We start from the raw sequence: 20,607 nt of genomic DNA, 5'->3' as shown, positions 1-20,607 counted from the left end.
AAAAGGAATAGGTGATGTTTCAGGTCGAGACCTGGAGTAACTCAGCAGGTCAGGCAACATCTGTGGAAAGAATAGATAGGCGATGATTCGGGTCGCAACCCTTCTTCCGATAAGTTACTCCAACACTTTTGTTAAGATACTAACATCGACATTTCAACTTTTGGATCAGGAACCAGATTTCCTCTAATCCCAAAAAACTCGGTGACCATATTGACAAACCTAAGGTATTTATTCACAAAATGCTGGAGTAACTCAGCATCTCTGGAGAGAAGGAATGGGCGACGTTTCGGGTCAAGACCCTTCTTCAGTCTATTAATATGGTGTCAGGGGTTATGGGGAGAAGGCAGGAGACTGGGGTGGAGAGGAAAAAGATAGACTGGTAGATAGACTTGATTGGAAGGCGGAGTAGACTTAATGGGCCAATTATTCAGTCTGAAGAAGGGTCTCGACCCGAAACGTCACCCATTCCTTCTCTCCAGAGATGCTGCCTGACCTGCTGAGTTACTCCAGCATTTTGTGAATAAATACCTTCGATTTGTACCAGCATCTGCAGTTATGTTCTTATACATATTGACAAACCTTGTTTTTTTCCCCCATGTTCATAAGTGATAGGAGCAGAATTGGGCCATTTGGCCCATTAAGTCTACTCCGCCTTCCAATCAAGGCTGGTCTATCTTTTTCCTCTCCACCCAAGTCTCCCCTGACTGTGTATATATATATATATATATATATATATATAGATAGATAGATGTGTATGTGTGTACACATATTACTGTTGATCAAGGTTTGTCCAGGTCATATGTTGTTGTAGTTGAATGTCCCTCTATCTATAAACCCATTGACAAGCCTAATATTCAGTGTTTGTAAGAAGGAACTGCAGATGCTGGTTTGCACCGAAGATAAGACACAAAGTGCTGGAGTAACTCAGAGGGCCCCAGGCAGCATCTCTGGAGAGAAGGGGTGTTGCTGCTTTAGGCCGGGAGCGGGTGTAGGGTAGGGGAGGGGAGGGGAGGGGAGGGGAGGGGAGGGGAGTGGAGTGGAGGGGAGGGGAGGGGAGGGGAGGGGAGGGGAGGGGAGGGGAGGGGAGGGGAGTGGAGTGGAGGGGGGGGAGGGGGGGGGGAGGGGAGGGGAGGGGTTCAGGCGCAGCGTTGTCCCCCCCACCACCACCCCGCCTTACCTTCAGCCAGGGCATCTGGAGAACGTGTTCGGGCAGCTGCGCCAGTCCCCTGCCACTGAGGTCGATCATGTCAACGGCCGAGTCGCCGTGGCCATCGCCATCGCCATCGCCATCGCCCTGGCCGTCGCCATCGCTGCCCGCCGGGCTGGGCCAGCGCTCCTGCGGCTCCTCCATTCCCAGCGGCCTCCAAACCACCGGGTCTCCATGACAACCGGGCCTGTGACGCCCCCCCCCCCCCCCCGCGGGGCGCCATCACCAACCACCAGGCAAGAACCTCTTACTGCCTGTCACCTGTCCCGGGGACAACAAAGGCACTCACACTTGCAGCAGCACAACAGTAATATGTGTACACACATACACATCTATCTATATATATATATATATATATATACACACACACACATGTATATATACACACACACACATGTATATATACACACACACACATGTATATATACACACACACACATGTATATATACACACACACACATATGTATATATACACACACACATGTATATATACACACACACGTATATATACACACACACATATGTATATATATATACACACACACACATATATATATGTATACACACATACACACACACATATGTGTATATATACACATATATATGTACACACACACATGCACACTCACACGCACACACATAATATATAAACACACACACATATAGACACACACGTCCATATATATATATATATATTTATACACACGCAGATATACACACACATGTTTATATATATATGTATACATATACACACATATATTCTTATACAGTATATATGTGTGTGTGTATATGTGCGTATATGTATGTGTGTGTGTAATATATATATATATATACTGTATATACACACAAGAGAGTCAAGAGTGTTTTATTGTCACATGTCCCACAGAGAACAGTGACATTCTTACTTGCTGCAGCACAACAGAATATTACTTGCAGCAACACAACAGCAAAAACATTTTGATCATTATTATTCTCTGGATGCAGAAATTAATGCAATTTGTAGTTTTTTCTTCAGGATAAAATTTAAAGATTAAAAGGAGAATGTTAATCAATTGTAAGTAGATGATGCTCAGTTCATTGGCTGCAAAACAAATGCCTTCAGCAAACTCTGACAGGGAAGAATTTTCAGTTTGCAATAAATTATCGCAATTATATTAATAATCTGATTTTATAACTTGTATTCATATCAAATTGAAACCATTCTATCCTGGAATCTAAAGCAAATTCATTCATCTCCCTTATGAACCTGTGGGTTTCCTAAGGGTGCTCCAGTTTCAACAGCCAAGAGTCAAAAGTGTTTTATTGTCATATTGTAGTGGGTCTGGACGCGACAGGAATCAGGCCAGACGCCAGGTAAGAAGTAACAATAACTTTAATGCAGTCACTGAACATACACTCACTCAGTCATCCCCACGAGTCAAAACAACAACCCCTTCCATCAAACCCCGTAGCACCAGACCACTCTGTTCCCCAGGGGAATGACCCAGGGAGTGACCTAATCCCCCCTGTCCACTCAGTGCCGAGGGGAATGACCAAGGGAGTGGCCTAACCCCTCGGGCACCGCCACAATATGTCTCAGATAGAACAATGAAATTCTTACTTACAGCAACCAGATTGATCCCTGGGATGGCGGGACTTTCATATGAGGAAAGACTGGATAGACTGGGCTTGTACTCGCTGGAATTTAGAAGACTGAGGGAAGATCTTATAGAAACATATAAAATTCTTAAGGGGTTGGAGAGGCTAGATGCGGGAAGATTGTTCCCGATGTTGGGGGAGTCCAGAACCAGGGGTCACAGCTTAAGGATAAGGGGGAAGTCTTTTAGGACCGAGATGAGAAAACATTTCTTCACACAGAGAGTGGTGAGTCTGTGGAATTCTCTGCCACAGAAGGTAGTTGAGGCCAGTTCATTGGCTATATTTAAGAGGGAGTTAGATGTGGCCCTTTTTGCTAAAGGGATCAGGGGGTATGGAGAGAAGGCAGGTACAGGCTACTGAGCTGGATGATCAGCCATGATCATATTGAATGGCGGTGCAGGCTCGAAGGGCCGAATGGCCTACTCCTGCACCTATTTTCTATGTTTCTATGTTTCTATGTAACACAACAGAATATGTAAACATAGTATCTCTGTAAACAATAGGGCGGCATGGTGGCGCAGCGTGGCGCAGCGGTAGAGTTGCAGCCTTACAGAGGATGCAGCACCGGAGACCCGGGTTCGATCCTGACTACGGGTGATGTCTGTATGGAGTTTGTACGTTCTCCCCGTGACCTGCATAGGTTTTCTCCGAGACCTTCGGTTTCCTCCCACACTCCAAAGATGGCTTAGTAAATGTAAAAATAGTCTCTAGTGGGTGTAGGATAGTGTTAATGTGTGGGGTTCGCTGGTCGGCGCAGACCCGGTGGGCTGAAAGGACCTGTTTCCGCGCTGTATCTCTAAACTAAACTAAAAAATATATAATAATCGAGAGAAAAAAAGTTCAGTGTGTATACAGTATATTCACATACCTATTATACTGTTTTTGTATATATAAACACATACATACACAAATAATAAACAAATAGTGCAAAAAGAACAATAAAAGTCTATGTAGTTCAGAGCTTATTTGGAGGTTGTGGTGTTTAATAGCTTAATGGCTGTAGCGAAGAAGCTGTTCCTGAACCTGATCGTTAAAGTTTTCAGTACCTTTCAGTAAAGTTTCCTGTACCTTCTTCCTGATGGCAGGAGTGAAATGAGTATCTGGCCAGGATGGTGTGGGTCTCTGATGATGCTGGCTGCCTAGCACAGATTTTCAACAACAGTTTCCAACTTTCATAGTGTTGCATTTTGCAGAAGGCTTATTTAGAATTACAATTGCCTTCCCAGACGCAGGGTGTGATTTGAATTCACCTGTGCAATGTGCAGTATCCAACCCTCATGGCAAGAAGGCAGCTGGAAGAACTTTAGAGATAAAGGCACAGAGTATGGAACGGATTGTAGAATAATGAAGAAGGCCGGTTCTGAAAGTCAAAGAGATTCCTGAAGGGGAGGAGTTTGCTAAATGAAAGGAATATTTAAGGAAGATAGACACAAAAAGCTGGAGTAACTCAGAAAACAAAATGCATTTTCTAGTATTATTCACAACATTTGCACAATTCTTTACACTGGGCACTGCAATTAAAACACAATGAACAGAATGTGTAAATCTGTAGGACTCAGACATTACTCCTTTTAGGATTTTATAATGAATTAGGCTGGTTTTGGAAGTGGTACTTATGAGATAATGACACATGGAGTTCTTAAATCTTTAGCCAAATTTAAGAAATTGTGTTTTTTATACCTTTATGGATTTCTAATCCAGTTAGGACAAAGAATAAATAAAGTCATTCTGAAAATATATTGAATTTTAAAAACCTAATAAAATATAATCACCATCTGGGAACACTGATTGTTCTATAAAAAGCAACATGGGGAAAGCAGTATATTAAATGTTATCCATGTGTTAATTCAAGAAAGTATTGCAATTTGCTTATATATAAATATTTCTGTATTGATGTTTTTCTCTATTATTTTACTTGCATTCATGTGTGGTCATGGTTTGTAACTACCAAAAGATGGCTCTGTTCTCATTCCTATTGGGTTGACTCAATTAACAGTGACAGAGAACACCTTTCATCTTTGAAAATATGCCCTGGTCATCTTTAGGGTTCAGTGAGGTTATCCAGGATGACCCTTTTACGCTGTACTGAAAGAAAACCACTGTTTTAATGTTTCTGGACCCAACATTTAATTTTCCCAATATATATACTTCTAAAACACAAATGTTCTGACTGCTGATGCTTTCCTGTCTTTACATTTTTGTAGATTGTACGGTTAGCTTCCTTATATGTCCCTGTGCATTGACTGAGTGCAAATGCAATGTACCATCAAGGTGCTGGAGTGGGAGAGTTGGGTCCTTTGCAGTAATTCTTTAAAATTTCAGTAGTCTGAAGTTTGAGAAAGCAAATGGTGGCTACAAATGCTTTGAAAACTTGAGTAAACTATCAGGTGAAGTCTTTGATCAGAAAAATAATTCTTGCTTCTAAGTAGGAGAGTCTTGGGTGACAAGCACACTCCAGAGTTTAGAGTACATGCTTTAGAATGACATGTCAGATAATCTGAGGTATCACAAAATGCTGGAGTAACTCAGCAGGTCAGGCAGCATCTAGGAGAGAGGGAATGGAAAATCTGAGGTAAGTAGTACAAAATTGAAATTATTATCTTTACGATAAACTTTCTATATTTCATGGGAATTCAGTAAAGAAAGGTAGTAATGTTTCAGACAATCTAAACTGTGGAGTGTTTTGATGGATGCATCTCTTGACAGACCACTTCCTGTTCTTCTTCCATCACAGCAGTTAGTTTCTCTCCTTTAGAACTCCATGTTCTGAAGAAGGGTCTCGACCTGAAACGTCACCCATTCCTTCTCTCCAGAGATGCTGCCTGACCCGCTGAGTTACTCCAGCATTTTGTGTCTACCTTCTTAAATAACAATGTTCTGTGAGCACATGTCTAGTCATGAAGGATACATTCCTATGCACATATTGTAGCATCCTTCCAACAAAAAGACACCCTCAGGTTCCTCTGCATGAAAATACTAGTCAAGTCATCTTCCTCAATGGAGCACTCTTTGAGTACTATCCTTACAGCTCTTTAGATGCCATTATTCCTGCCAGCGAAAGGATATATTCTGTCATCTAAAACCTATCCGTTTAACTATCTTCTTTGAAGAGTTCAAAGAGACAGAATTGTTGAAGATGATAGATTTCTGTAGCATCCACCAGCAATCCGGCACTTGACGTGAAAAAAATAAATGTGTTTGGTCAGCAATATACCTTTCCTCCCTGAGAATACAGAGAGGTTTAACTATAGGAGCTCATAATACCTTGCAAGGGCAATTAAGGATAGCAACCTGTTCAAAATGGATAATAATAAATCATCCTGGCTCTCTGCTGCCAAACTTCTTAAATTTTCCACATATCATATAAAAATGTGAATTACTTGACAAAGGTAATCGTAAATGAAACTTGGATTTCAGCTATGGAAATGGAACACCAGCTTACGGCAATTTCCAACACAACTACCATTTTACCTCGAAGGTAGACACAAAATGCTGGAGTAACTCAGCAGGCCAGGCAGCATCTCCGGAGAGAAGGAATGGGTGAAGTTTCGGGTCGAGACCCTTCTTCAGACTTTTTACCTCTTCCCAACATCCAGGAACCAAACAGCCTTTAGACAATAGACAATAGGTGCAGGAGGAGGCCATTCGGCCCTTCGAGCCAGCACCCCCATTCAATGTGTTCATGGCTGATCATTCTCAATCAGTACCCCGTTCCTGCCTTCTCCCCATACCCCCTGACTCCGCAATCCTTAAGAGCTCTATCTAGCTGCTCTCTTGAATGCATTCAGAGAATTGGTCTCCACTGCCTTCTAAGGCAGAGAATTCCACAGGTGAAGCAGTGATTCGATTGCACTTCTCTCAATCTAATGTACTGTATTGAGTGTTCACAATGTGTTAGGCTCAGTGGTGGGAAAACTAAAATCAGATTGGGTAACCACTTTGCAGAGCAACTGTGTTCAGTCCGCAAGAGCAACCTTAAGGTTTTTGCTGCTTGTCACTTTAATCTTCCATCCCACTCCCACTCTGCCGATCTACTTGTGGCTGCCTGCATTGTTATAATGACACAAACTTGAGTAACAACACATCTGTGCAGGCAAGTTGCAGACTTCCATACTGAATATTGAGTTCTTCTATTCCAGGTAACTGGCTTTCTATGTGTCAGAAATGGCACTTTTTGCTATTCATCCATCTATGATATTGGCTTGATTCGTCTTCTCTGGGTATGTACCACAGATTACTATCAGTTATATATTATCACCCTCTAACTGCCTGTATTTAATGCTTTTAACTCATCCCCCCAGTGACCCTGACTTCACCGATTACAGATATCCCCTTTGCCCAACCATCTGACCGACGACTTTTCAGCAATGTAAAACACTCTTTTTCATTTCATTTTCCTAGCTCCTACAATACCTCTACGACTTGAAACGTTAAGTTTGTATCTCCTTCCAGAGATATTGCCTGAATTGCTGAATGTTTTCAACATTTTTTTTGTTTGATTTTTGATTTCTAGATTCTATCATTTGGGTGCGAGGTGTCTGGTTCAAATCTCCAGCTTTGTTCAGAGTGAGGGCTGCATTGGTAGAAGCACTCTCTTTCACAGTAGTTGATAAAATGAGTCTCTTCTACTTTTTGGCTGAGCGTAAAAACAGACTTGTCACTGTTTTGAATAAGGCATCATGGATGGCAGCCTGGCCAATATTTATCCATTAATCAAAATCACAGTAAGATAAATGATCCAGTCATTATTACATTGCTGTTCAACAGCGTTCACAATACATAAATTGTCTGATGTGGTTCCTGCATTACAAAATAATTACATGTTATATATACCATTACTTGGAAAGTAGTTTGCAATAACCTGGATTTCTGAGGTGTGTTTTATAAATGCAAACTTTTTTTCATATTTTCTTATGGTGAAGTGGGGTGTCTTTTGCTCCATTGAGTCTGTGCAGCTCTTAAACCAATCCCATCATTCTGAATCCCCCCTGTAACCTGTACTCACATGCTCATCAATTCCACCTTGATTTTCCTACTTTCCACTGACATTATGTGTAACTTACAGTAAACCAGTTAAACTCCAAAAAGACATGACTTTGGGATGTTGGGAGAAATTAAAGAAACAAAAGGAAACCCATATGATCAAAGGGATAATATGTGATCTTTGAGGTCAGGGTCGGACCTGTGTCACTGGACTGTAAGGCACCAGCACTACCAGCTGAAGGAAGTAGAGGAGTAGCTGACTTGCATTAGAGGAGGTTACAGATGGCAGTGGATATACATGCCTCAGGCCTACGAGGACTGAGCAAATAATTTGATTTGTCAGATTAGAAACTTCCATATTGGCTCATTTCAGATGATTGTGGCTGTCCACTATGTTCCTTTTATTCAATTATGATGATATATTTGTGTTGCAGTTAGGTGCGTAGACCTTTCATTGCCAATATATCAGAATGACATAAGAAAGATGGAAATATGCATCAAAATGTTTTAATATATTATGTTACCTTAAGAAGAACGTGATAACATGCATATCAACAGGTATCGGAATACCTCAAATGTAATTCTTTGATACAGGAAATTGCTTTATTTACAGGAATAGGTACTTGGAGGATCTTTTGATATTTGATTATTTGTCCTTAGAAAACAAAATTAAAGATGGTCCGACGTATGAAAATAATGTTTATAGGAATATATTTATGTTGTGCCCAGGCGGTAACTTTCAATTGTTGTAAATAGACAACTAACCCATTATCAATTTCATTTAAATTTCAACAAACGATTGTAGATCAGATGATATTTAGTCTTAGATACACACAAAAAGCTGGAGTAACTCAGCGGGTCAGACAGCATCTCTGGAGAAAAGGAATATGTGATGTTTCAGGTCGAGATCCTTCTTCAGACTCACAGGTGGCATTTTGGGTTGAGGCCCTTCTTTGTAATCCTCAAATATTTAGGTGTAGAGGATAGATTCGTCCCAATATTTATACAAGCAATGGCTACATTGTCTGTGTATTGCCTATCACTGTAATTATTTTAATTTCTTTTTTTTTGCCTGCTTAATGTTCTTCCCTTAAGTTCTGAAGCTGCTGACCCATGTTAATTTCAGATTCCTCACTGAATACTTCTTATGTTAGCAGGCACATTGAAAGATGTTTGACTCAGAAATCGGTGATTCTGATATAATCCGAAGTCTACAACTGCATTTGAGCAGGGATGAAAGCATAGTAATCTAGAATGAGAATAACGACTGTCTGCCTATTACAATCAACCTACTAAAACAGATATCACACTGTGGATTGATCTTCCTGGTCTTCATGTATGTGTGCTTACCTACTTATTTAGGAGAGAATTAAATCATACTAGCAGTAGCAGCTTTTTGGAAGCAATATTATGCAAGGAACATTATTGATATGTTAGACACAGTGTTCTTTTTTTTTCTGGAGTAATATTTTTTAAGGTAATCGATGCTGTTGTAGCATGAATTTCAAATATTGGCTTTTATTCTGAAACGATCTTTCCGGTGCATAGTAAGAGATCATAATAACATTTTCTTTCAAGTTTATATTGCCCACTATCTCCTTCAGGGAGTAACTTATGGCTGAAAAAGCAATTAAATGGGAAACAAAATAAATTAAGGCAAATCAAGGAGTAAAATTCAGTACAATTTATCTCAATTGATTGAAATGTAATCAATTAAATGGAGAAAATGAATTATTTATCTGCATAGATATATTTCAGAAAAAGGTCATACATTAATATCCCTAGTGCGCACAACAGCCAAATGTATAGCTTGGCCAAAACGATTATGTGCCTATTAAATTTACTGTTTGTGTTCCATAGCAACAGAAGGGTTTATGGGAGGAAGCTCATTGCAATTCTTCCTGTGAGTGGCAAACCCAGTGTGAGCCTGCTGCCTGGATACCTCATAACCAGATTAAGTTATTGGAAACAGGGCTAAAATAGTCCAGGGGAGGTGTGACTGTTTGCATATAAAGAAACAAGCATGGCTGGGTTATTTTTAAGAGCATGTGAGATGCCTTGGATATAGGTAGGGAGGGATTGGATCGGGGGGGATTATTTTTAAGAGCGTGTGAGGTGTCTTGGACATAGGTTGGGAGGGATTGATTCCCAAAATGTCACCCATTCCTCTCCAGAGATGCTGCCTGTTAGAGCATTTTGTGTCTACCTAAAGAAATAAGCATTTTTTTTAAAACTACAGCAGTAAAAGGAATGTGCAGACTTGCAAATTGGAAGTACACTAAATACATGGAGAAGGATTAGAAGTGGATTGCTAATTCTCTTCAGAATATTGAGGATAGACACAAAATGCTGGAGTAACTCAGCAGTTCGGGCAGCATCTCTGTAGAAAAGCCTTCTTCAGAATATTGAGGGAATCCTTTCACAATTATGCTGGTTGTGGTGAGGGAAGAGGCAAGGGGTACAATATATAATGTGAGCTAATGTGGACAGAATGTGCAGGTTTGGTCTTTGAATGTGACCTTGACATATTATTGAAATATACCGCAAGGCTTTAGTGCTGTTTCTCTGTTCACAGGTGTTACTGACCAACTGATTATTTACAGGATTTTTCTGAAGTTTTGTTCTTTGGCCAAATTCCCAGCATCCTTGAGATTTCACTTTTGTCACAGTTTTCACTTTACCAGCCTTGGGTAGTTGTTGCTGAATGATTTCAAGGTTTTTACATCTATCATCCCCTGGTGTAAGAGATACTTGACATATCTTAATTCTAAATCTTAATCTTGGTTGAGGATTATTTTTGTTACTTTAAATAGCACAATAGACAATAGACAATAGATGCACGAGTAGGCCATTCGGCCCTTCGAGCCAGCACCGCCATTCAATGTGATCATGGCTGATCATTCTCAATCAGTACCCCGTTCCTGCCTTCACCCCATACCCCCGACTCCGCTATCCTTAAGAGCTCTATCTAGCTCTCTCTTGAATGCATTCAGAGAATTGGCCTCCACTGCCTTCTGAGGCAGAGAATTCCACAGATTTACAACTCTCTGACTGAAAAAGTTTTTCCTCATCTCTGTTCTAAATGGCCTACCCCTTATTCTTAAACTGTGGCCCCTGGTTCTGGACTCCCCCAGCATTGGGAACATGTTTACTGCCTCTAACGTGTCCAACCCCTTAATAATCTTATAGGTTGCGATAAGAGCCCCTCTCATCCTTCTAAATTCCAGTGTTTATAAGCCTAGTCGCACCAGTCTTTCAACATATGACAGTCCCGCCATTCCGGGAATTAACCTTGTAAACCTACGCTGCACGCCCTCAATAGCAAGAATTTGGAGACCAAACTGCACACAGTACTCCAGGTGCGGTCTCACTAGGGCCCTGTACAACAGCAGAAGGACCTCTTTACTCCTATACTCAACTCCTCTTGTTATGAAGGCCAACATTCCATTGGCTTTCTTCACTACCTGCTGTACCTGCATGCTTCCTTTCAGTGACTGATGCACTAGGACACCCAGATCTCGTTGTACGTCCCCATTTCCTAACTTGACACCATTCAGATAATAATCTGCCTTCCTATTCTTACCACCAAAGTGGATAACCTCACACTTATCCACATTAAACTGCATCTGCCATGCATCCGCCCACTAGAAGTCACAGGACCAGAGAACAGTGTTCACTCACAGGGGTGACCCTGATTTGTCCATTGCCTGTCACTTCATTCCTCAAACTACTCTGACCTACTGGCCTGTGAAGGATTGAGACCCTTCTTCAGTCTAAAGAAGGGTCTCGACCCGAAACATCACCCATTCCTTCTATCCAGGGATGCTGCCCATTACATTGAGTTACTCCAGCATTTTGTGAATCTTCGGTGTAAACTAGCATCTGCGGCTCCTGCCCACACTACTGGTCTGTGGTTTCCCATACCAGTGAGGCCAAACTCAAAATTCTGGCATAGCACTTTGTTTTCTTTTTTGGCATGTTGTAGCCCTCAATAGTAGGTTCTACAACTTGAATCGTAGTCATAATCATACTTTATTAGCCAAGTATGTTCTGCAACATACGAGGAATTTGATTTGCCAGTCATACCAATAAAAAGCAACAAGACACACAAAATACATTTTAACATGAACATCCACCACAGTGACTCCTCTACATTCCTCACTGTGATGGAAGGTGAAAAAAAAGTTCAATCTTTTCCCTTCTTTGTTCTCCCGCAGTCGGGGGCCTCGAGCCTTCCGTTGACGGGGCGATCTTGGCTCCCATAGTCAGCGTTCGGGCCCTCCGCATTGCAGCGATCAAGCATCTACATCAGGGGGAATCTCAGCTCCCCGCACCGAGCGATCGGACCCTGGGCCGGGGCTGGTCGAACCTCCTACGACTTTGGAGCTTCCCGACATCAGTCTCTACCCGAGACTGCGAGCTCCTCGATGGTGAAATCCGCAGGTCGCGGTTGGAGCGTCGATCCCAGGCAAGGGATCGCTGGCTCCGATGATAAGTCCACAGCCCCGCGGTGGGGCTCAAAGTCAGTCTCGAGCAAGGCCTTCAGCTCCATGACGTTAGGCCGCAGAGCGACCGGAGTTACGATCCGGAAAACAATCACATCTCCAGCAAGGTAAGAGAATGACAATTTATGATACTTTATTATCGCATGTGACACGTCACAGTGAGATTCTTTGCTTCGCATGCCCAAGGTATGCAAAGAGCCGCCACATATAGGGTGCAGCCAAAGTTACAAAGTATTCCATTTAGTCCCCAATGGTCCCCCTTAGTTCTCGGCGCCCCCCCCCCCCCCCCCACACACAATGGGTTCCCCTTTGTTCTCTGGTCCGACCTCCGGCACCCACATCTTCATCTCTCAGTCCGTATTGGTTATCCATCTGGAATGGTAGCTCAGCTTTCTTTTTTCCTTCGGGACTTGATTCTGACCTGTTGGGCCTGTCCTTCTGCTTCGCATGTCATAACTCCCACATTGAATTGTCCTGGTTCTTTTGTCTGGGTACTCACCCTCAAACTGCTCCCATCCACTCACTGCCAAGATAACGTTGTTCAGTTTGCCCCCATGGTCAGCCCGGTTTCACCCTCTCACACACCCACCTTCTCCACAGCTCTGCAGGCTTTCCTTGACTCATTTTCAGTTCTGACGTAGGGCCCTGATCTGAAACGTTAACTCTGGCTCTCTTTCCACAGACACGGCCTGACCTGCTGGGTGTGAAGGAAGGAACAGCAGATGCTTTGTTTACTCCGAAGATAGACACAGAATGCTGGAGTAGCTCAGCGGAACAGGCAGTTTCTCTGGAGGTCCTTCTTGCACAGATGTGTAGGAAAACAACAGCAGATGCTGGTTCAAATTGAAGGTAGACACAAAATGCTGGAGTAACTCAGCAGATCAGGCAGCATCTCAGGAGAGAAGGAATACTGAAGAAGGGTCTCGACCCGAAACGTCACCCATTCCTTCTCTCCAGAGATGCTGCCTGTCCCGCTCAGTTACTCCAGCATTTTGTGTCTACCTTCTTCCACGGATGCTGCCTGTCTCGTTGAGTTACTCCAGCATTTTGTGTCTACCTTCTTCCACGGATGCTGCCTGTCTCGCTCAGTTACTCCAGCATTTTGTGTCTACCTTCTTCCACGGATGCTGCCTGTTTCGTTGAGTTACTCCAGCATTTTGTGTCTACCTTCTTTCACGGATGCTGCCTGTCCCGCTGAGTTACTCCAGCATTTTCTGTCCACCTTCTTCCACGGATGCTGCCTGTCCCGTTGAGCCTCTTTGTATGGTCTATCTTCTGACCTGCTGAGTCTGAGTCCCTCGCTCAGTCTGAAGAAGGGTTTCGACCCCAAACGTCACCCATTCCTTCTCTCCAAGAGATGCTGCCTGACCTGCTGAGTTACTCCAGCATTTTGTGAAATAAATACCTTCGATTTGTACCAGCATCTGCAGTTATTTTCTTATACAGAGTATTGGCAACATTTTCTGTTTCTCTTTTTTTTTTGTTTGAGGGCAGAGGTCCAATTGATTGTTGTCTTGTTGTCAGCCTGGTTAATATACAACGTCTTTCAATCAGGTCGGGGGTGAGTGTAGTTTTTGTTCACACAAAGCCTGTGGGCAACGACGCTTCCAACTGGAAAGCAGCAGCAGCAGCAGCAGCAGGGCTTCGGCTGATTGATTGGGAAGATAGGCAATCACTCTCGGGGGATCTGCGGCATTGCCGCTACTCCAGCCAATGTGCTCGGCGAGAGGACGGGACGAGGCGGGCTGTGATCGTGTATGAGCTGCAATGAGCTGCCTTGCTTTGGTGTGAGCGGCTGCTCGCCAACCTGCCTGCCTCCGCCAGCGCAGTCAACTTGATCTCCCCTCGAACACCACCCATCTCGTCTCCTCTCTGCAACGCCAACAACAATAACAACAACAACGTTGCTGCCATCCATCCATCAGAGAAGGGGGATGGATCTCCGTTCAGTTTGTGAGCGGTTGCTTACGATGTAGAGAGAGGGGAGGGAGGGGAGGGAGGGAGGGAGTCTTCAGTCTTGTTCCCCAGTGATGTACCAGCCGTGTCTGTACAGAGGGAAGAAGCAATCGGACAGCCGCTGCCCAAGTGCTGGGTCCTCCCACGAGTAGTTTCCCCCACTCAGCCCCCCAGTGTGTTTGCAAGTTGTGTCGTCCACACAACCTCCAAGGCAAGCAGTTTCAGGAGTACATTGTTCCCAAGGCTGCACTGCCAGCCAGCACTGTTATGGACGTGAGACACAAGCGGCGAAGGAGATGAGTGAGATGTTAGCTTCCAAGTCCTCCTCGTGTTGAACCAACCGAGGAATGCCAGCGGCTCGGTTCCTTCTTAAATGTATCAGAGGTGAGAGAGGATGGGAGCGAACAGTTCTTCAAAGCGCCCAGTTTTTGATGAGAAAGAAGACGGTAAGCTGCAACTCCTTTCTGCCGATTATTATTATTTTGTTTTTGTAATTGGGGGCATTGTTGATTTCCCTCTGTTTTATGCACAGACAGGGTCTGTCACTTTAAAGTACCGGACAGTATACTGTGAATAAATAACTTCCGTGTGTACAAGTTGGGAGGGACAGAATTTTCAGGGAAATATATTTGGTAAATATGTTTTCATGCTATTAAAATAGATTTTAAAAGCGTCTTCACTCACATGATAGTCTTGGTGTGTTCAACAGTGAACCCGTGAAAAACCGAAAACCACCACTCATCACTGATAAACTCTTAGAAAATACACTAGACACGATGTTTCTGTTGTACGGTACATTTATTCAATTTTTAAATAGTCAGGCAGCCTCAAGTTTGATGCTGTTTACTTGAAATGCACATTCGGTGTATTTCTAAACACTGTTACATTATTGCCTATTTGGATTTGTCATTCATACAGATAATACTACAATGGGTATGTTGCAATGTATTTTACTGCTAATTCCTATTTTGGGATTAGTCGATACTAATCTGTAAACTCCAAATAGTTGTGAGTGTGAATTGTACAGTGCATGAATTCTAGTTGCACTGAAAAACTTTCTAATACCTACTTTTTGAACAGAGTTATTACAATGTTTGCCTCCCTTTATGAAAAAATGGGTTAATAAATGTATTTCTTATAATACAATTTTGGTAAGACAATAATCATTTTAAAAAGTGACTGCAGATTTGTTGTGAAGATTTTATAACTTGCATCTAAATGATAAAACATGCAATCTGAGTAATGTACGTACATTGAACACTGCTGGGAAGACTAACTCCCACCAAAAACAAGATAAGTGACACGTTATAGTTGCAGTACCTCTGCCCTTTGCATTCTCTTCTGAATTTGGAATTTCTTAGTCAATTGCTCCACTGATTCTTTAATGAGTATTATTCCGCTTGACCTATTTTCTTCAAAACCTCAGATGTCATTGTTGGTTAAAATATTCAACAATTGCGTTTTCTGCTTGACCCCGAGTATAGAATAAGTGGTGCAAATTGTAGATATCACTTGAGTGATTATTTTTTTGCTTTCCAAAGTTTGCAGTATCACAGGATTGGTACGCACTGGAAAACAATAAGAGATCCAAGAAATATTTCTTTGCCAGGGACAGTTGGTCTGATGGGAGACACCCATTAGAATACCACGGAAGATGTTTAAAATCAGTCAATGTACCAAACGTGATGAAGCAGCACAATGACTGGTGATGGTCAGATCCTCCTCCAGTTGTTTGTTTTCTAGGTTTTGTTTGTACCTGTTGCTATCTGTAGAAAATGTAAAATACAAACCATTACCAGTAACATAATTTTGTTGCAATTATTGACAAACCAACATAGGACAATGCATGAAATAATATCAGTTTATTTAATTTTTAATTTTAATGTTTGCGATTTGATAATGTCCAAGACTTTAACATTTTAGTTTCATAATAATTGTGACAATGCAGGACAGCAGGCTTGGGATCAAAACATGTATACAGAAGCCTTTCAGTTCCTCTGATTTATAGATTTGTCAAGGTACAGAGTAGAATAGACTTGACATTTATTTCCGTTTAATCAGCGCATGGGTGATCCGTGCATCACTTCCATTTACTTGTCTCTTTCAGTTCCTTTTGTAACCTAAGAAAATTCTATTGATCACTGTCTCTTGAAATCAAAGTTCCAGATTTGCACTGCCTTTGTTTGATAAAGTGGTTCTTGTTTTACACCCGAAGACCAAGCTGTAATTTAAAGAATCCATGTTCCGAATTCCCTCAGCAGAATTTGTATTTTTTACCTATATATTATTCTGCTGAATTCTTTTATCACTTTTTTAAATTGCAATTTAGCCCCTCGGCTTTTTGGATACAAGATGTACAAAACAATGCTAACCAATCTTGCTGCACAATTTGGTGGCTTTATATCTAGTTTTGTTCTGGTTAACAAAAAAGTATTATTTCTAAAACAAATCTATTCTGAAATAGATTCAGGAAGTCATCGTCAAACAGTTGGGAAACAGGCCATTCGGCCCACCACATCGATGATGACAAGTATGCATCTATGTGTTAATTCTATCCTGCAACAATTAGTTATAGTTTTCTATGTCTTAAATACTGCCAGCAACTTTATTTCCAGCACATTATCCAGCAGTGTATTCCAGTTGCACACCACTCTCTAAAAGATTAAAAAACTCATCAGAACCCTCTAAATTTCTTATGCCCTCAGCCCAAATCTATTTCCTCTAGTTTCATCTACCTCTGATATCAGGAAAAGTCTACCTCATCTATTCTCAAAATTGTGCATATCTCAGCCAGGATTCCTCTTGATCTTCTCCACTTTTGGGAAGTTAGATCCTGCTTTTCCATTCTCTCCTCTGAACTGAAATGCTCCTTCCCAGGCGATATCCTGGTGAATTTCCTCTGCACCCTGTCCAGCCCAATCGCTTTCTATGATGTTGTAACCGGAACTGCGCACAGTCTCTAACTGAGGTCTGACCAATGTTTTATAAAGTTGGAGTATAGCCTCCCTGCTCCTTTATTCAAAGTCTCAACTCATGAAGGCCAATATCACATACGCCTTCTTAAACACGTTATCTTCCTGTACTGCCACCTTCATTGCACACCAACATTTCTCTCTTTCTTAATACTCCCTTGGTCCATACCATACCATGTCCTAGCATTATTAGTATTCCCAAATTGCAACACTTCACATTTATCTGAATTAGCTCCATGTGCCTTATCTCAGGTCATTTTCTCAATGCATTATTATCCCCTTGTGGCCAAAGACTCTCCACACTGTCAACAACTCTACAAACACTCGTCATCTGCAAACTTACTGACCAGGCTTATTCCATTCACCTATATAATGAGGGTGCAAGCACGAATCTCGCTCTCTAGTAATAAGCATCAACTCACAAAAGCAGCCTTCTACCATCACTCTCTGACTTCAATTGCCAAGCCAAATTTGGATCCAACTTGCCTTCTGCCCTGAATGTCATGGGACCTATTTTTTTGCACCAGTCTCCCATGTGGGACATCATCAAAGTCTGTACTTAAGTCCATGTAAACTGCACTATCATCATCAATACACTTTGTTACCCCTTCAAACAATTCAGTCAGGTTGGCCAGACAGATCTGCCCTTCATAAAGCCAAACTAGCTATTTCTGATTAGCCCCTGCCTTTCCAAGTTATATTTAACCCTATCCCTCATCATTGTTTGCAATAGCTTCCCCACTAATGATGTTGGGCGATCAGATCGGTAAGTACCAGGATTTTCCCTGCTGCCCTTTACAGAAAGGAGGAACATCATTTACCATCCCCCCAGTCATCTGGTATCTTGCTTGTGTCCATGAAGATTTGCGAATCACAGCAAGAGCACCAGCTATCTCTTGCCTCCCATCCGAACTTAATCGACTTTTTAATGATAAATGGGATATAATACGAAATTGGCACAATTATCTGCTTTTTAAAAAAAAAGATATTAATCTTTTAGAAATAGAGAAGAATCCAAATCAAGCATTAATTACTCCTTGGAAATATCTTGTCAAAAAATGTCACCCTAGATTGTTTCAATTTTTAAACAGATAAAGCTGATCCTCGATTGTTGTACAGCTTCAAATCCAAGTCCGTGGTAGAACTGACCACCATAAAGTCCTGCCTTCGCATCAGGGACCCCCTGTGTGGTGTTGCATGGCATAACAATCATGCAATAAAGATAGACTCAGAACATATATAGCTGCATAAAATTAGATGTCCATGGGACACCATGGATCATCATCAGCAACCTAAATATATATATATATATATATAACATTTATTAAGCAGACTCATGGTCCATTAGAATACACATACAGTACACAGTATATACATATAAAATTAAATTAAATTAGAAAAGGCAACAATACCAATGTTTCCACATAGATGACAGGTATCTCACGGCACTGAAACCAGGATTTACCAGCAGCACAATGATGGAATTCTGAGAACCATTCAATCGGCATATAAATTTAAACATGAGATTCCTCAACAGGGCATGAAACGTATTGACTCCTGCACTACAAAACAGTTCACTTGCACTGCACCACCTTGGCTTTCTAAGCAATATGCGCATGCAGTCATTATAGGCAACCTTAAGTTTATGGATGCTTGACTTATTAAACTTTATCCACAAAGGAGCAGTGTAAAGAGGAGTACAGTACGCTCTAAACAGGTTTATCTTGACATTTCCTGAGCACCAGTGGAATTTCCTAACCAACATGTTAGCTTGTGCATACAACATGCGGCGCTGTCTATACATGTCCTCATCATCAGACATTTGATCTGTGATGACATGTCCCAGATACTTAGCTTTACAGCTGACAGATAGAACCTGCCCTGACAGGTAAAATGATGGGAAGACTAGATCTTTGTCCCCTTTTACTTTACAAATCATGACAACGCTCTTTTTAGCATTGTCAAATTGGACACCATACTCAGAGCATATATTCAACATCTGCTGAAACCCATCCCAAACTGTTATTTCTGGAAGTGGCATTATTTCACCATTACCATAAAGACAGGGACCAGGCCTTGTTGAATGAGGAGCTCAGAAAGGCATATTGGAGTAGCTTCAGGCAAACATAAAAATTAGGTGCCAACCTGAAAGCTACAATGCAATGTTACATGTACGCTAAACAGCATCAATACTTTGAGGAAATGTAACCAATTAAGGGACAAAGCTCTGCAATCCTGCCGCATCTGGTCAAGAATGGAGGACGATTAATCAACTAGAGGAGCAATCTCCAAGATTTTCCCTATCCACAATGATGGAGCCAGCATGTGAGGCCTAAACACAGCAGAAGCATTTGCAATTATGTTTAGCCAGAAGTGCTGAATAGTTGGTCCACGTCAGTTTCCCCTTGAGATATTGACCATTGCCAAAGCACATCTTTAGCCAACTCAATTCACTTACCATACCAAATATTGCCACGGATAGCACGAGGCAATGGGACCAGACCACATCACACCGACAGGACTGAAACTGCAGTCTGGACTTAACCATGGTTCTAGTGCAATTACAGCTCTGCATCTACATGAGTGTGAAAATTGCCCCGGCATGTCCTGTTCACATAAAAGCAAGACAAATCCAATCTAGCTAATTACCACAAATCAGTTTATGGTTGTCAACCAAGCTTCAATAATCTGCCCAGTGGTGCCCCATTTGCCAAAATCACGGCTCCAGATCTCACCAAACATGGTTTTGGTCGAATGAATCAAACTACAGAATTCTAGAGGTGAGGTGAGCATGACTGTTTTTGACATCAGGAAGCATATGACGTAGTGTGGCATCACAAAAGGTCCAGTAAAACTCAAGTCAGTGAAATCATATCATATAAAAGAGAAATCATATCAATTTTTGAAGTCATGATCACACAATGGAAAATGGTTCTCGTCGTTGGTAGTTATGTAATTGGCCCATATACTATCAATGCTTTATCAATGACTTTCTTTCCATTTGGGTTGATCATTGATAAATACATTTCTACCACAAAAATACTTAGTTAGTAGGTCATGAAATCCCCACCATTAATATCCTGGAGGTTACCAGAAACTCAGTTAGATCAGCTATACTAATGCTATTGCTCCAGGAGTTAATCAGGGAGCAAGTACTCACTGCAAGTGGCTCGTCTCCTGACAGCCCACAGCGTTTCCACCATCTATAAAGCACAAATCAAGACTATGATGGAATATTGTCCACTTGCCTGATTGACTGTAGCTCCTATAACACAAAGCACGTTGAAATCCTGTACACCACGTGATCTTCATTCTGTTAATCACTGTGACACAATGGTTGTAGTG

The 20,607-nt window shown here is 41.8% G+C and overlaps 2 protein-coding genes across 10 annotated transcripts in view; one reads left to right on the top strand and one right to left on the bottom strand.

Moving 5' to 3' along the window:
• LOC144601493 (leucine-rich repeat-containing protein 27-like) overlaps positions 1–1,385 on the bottom strand; it is an 89,098-nt gene extending 87,713 nt beyond the window's left edge. For all 6 annotated transcript variants that reach the window (XM_078413682.1, XM_078413685.1, XM_078413683.1 and 3 more), the window contains exon 1: positions 1,178–1,385. In XM_078413682.1, coding sequence (XP_078269808.1) covers positions 1,178–1,351 — 174 coding nt within the window. In that variant the 5' untranslated portion in view covers positions 1,352–1,385. The remainder of the gene's footprint in view (positions 1–1,177) is intronic.
• stk32c (serine/threonine kinase 32C) overlaps positions 1–20,607 on the top strand; it is a 298,054-nt gene that overhangs the window by 1,742 nt on the left and 275,705 nt on the right. For 3 of the 4 annotated variants that reach the window (XM_078413689.1, XM_078413688.1, XM_078413691.1), the window contains exon 1: positions 14,344–14,736. The exons of the other annotated variant lie outside the window; for it this stretch is intronic. In XM_078413689.1, the coding sequence (XP_078269815.1) occupies positions 14,685–14,736 (52 nt within the window). In that variant the 5' untranslated portion in view covers positions 14,344–14,684. Of the gene's footprint in view, positions 1–14,343; positions 14,737–20,607 lie in introns of those variants that run through there. 4 annotated transcript variants of the gene reach the window in all.

This window comes from Rhinoraja longicauda, chromosome 16 (genome assembly GCF_053455715.1).
Source record: "Rhinoraja longicauda isolate Sanriku21f chromosome 16, sRhiLon1.1, whole genome shotgun sequence".
Lineage (NCBI taxonomy): Eukaryota > Metazoa > Chordata > Chondrichthyes > Rajiformes > Arhynchobatidae > Rhinoraja > Rhinoraja longicauda.
Note: the sequence above shows the minus strand (reverse complement) of the source record. Positions and strands in the feature narration are given on the sequence as shown.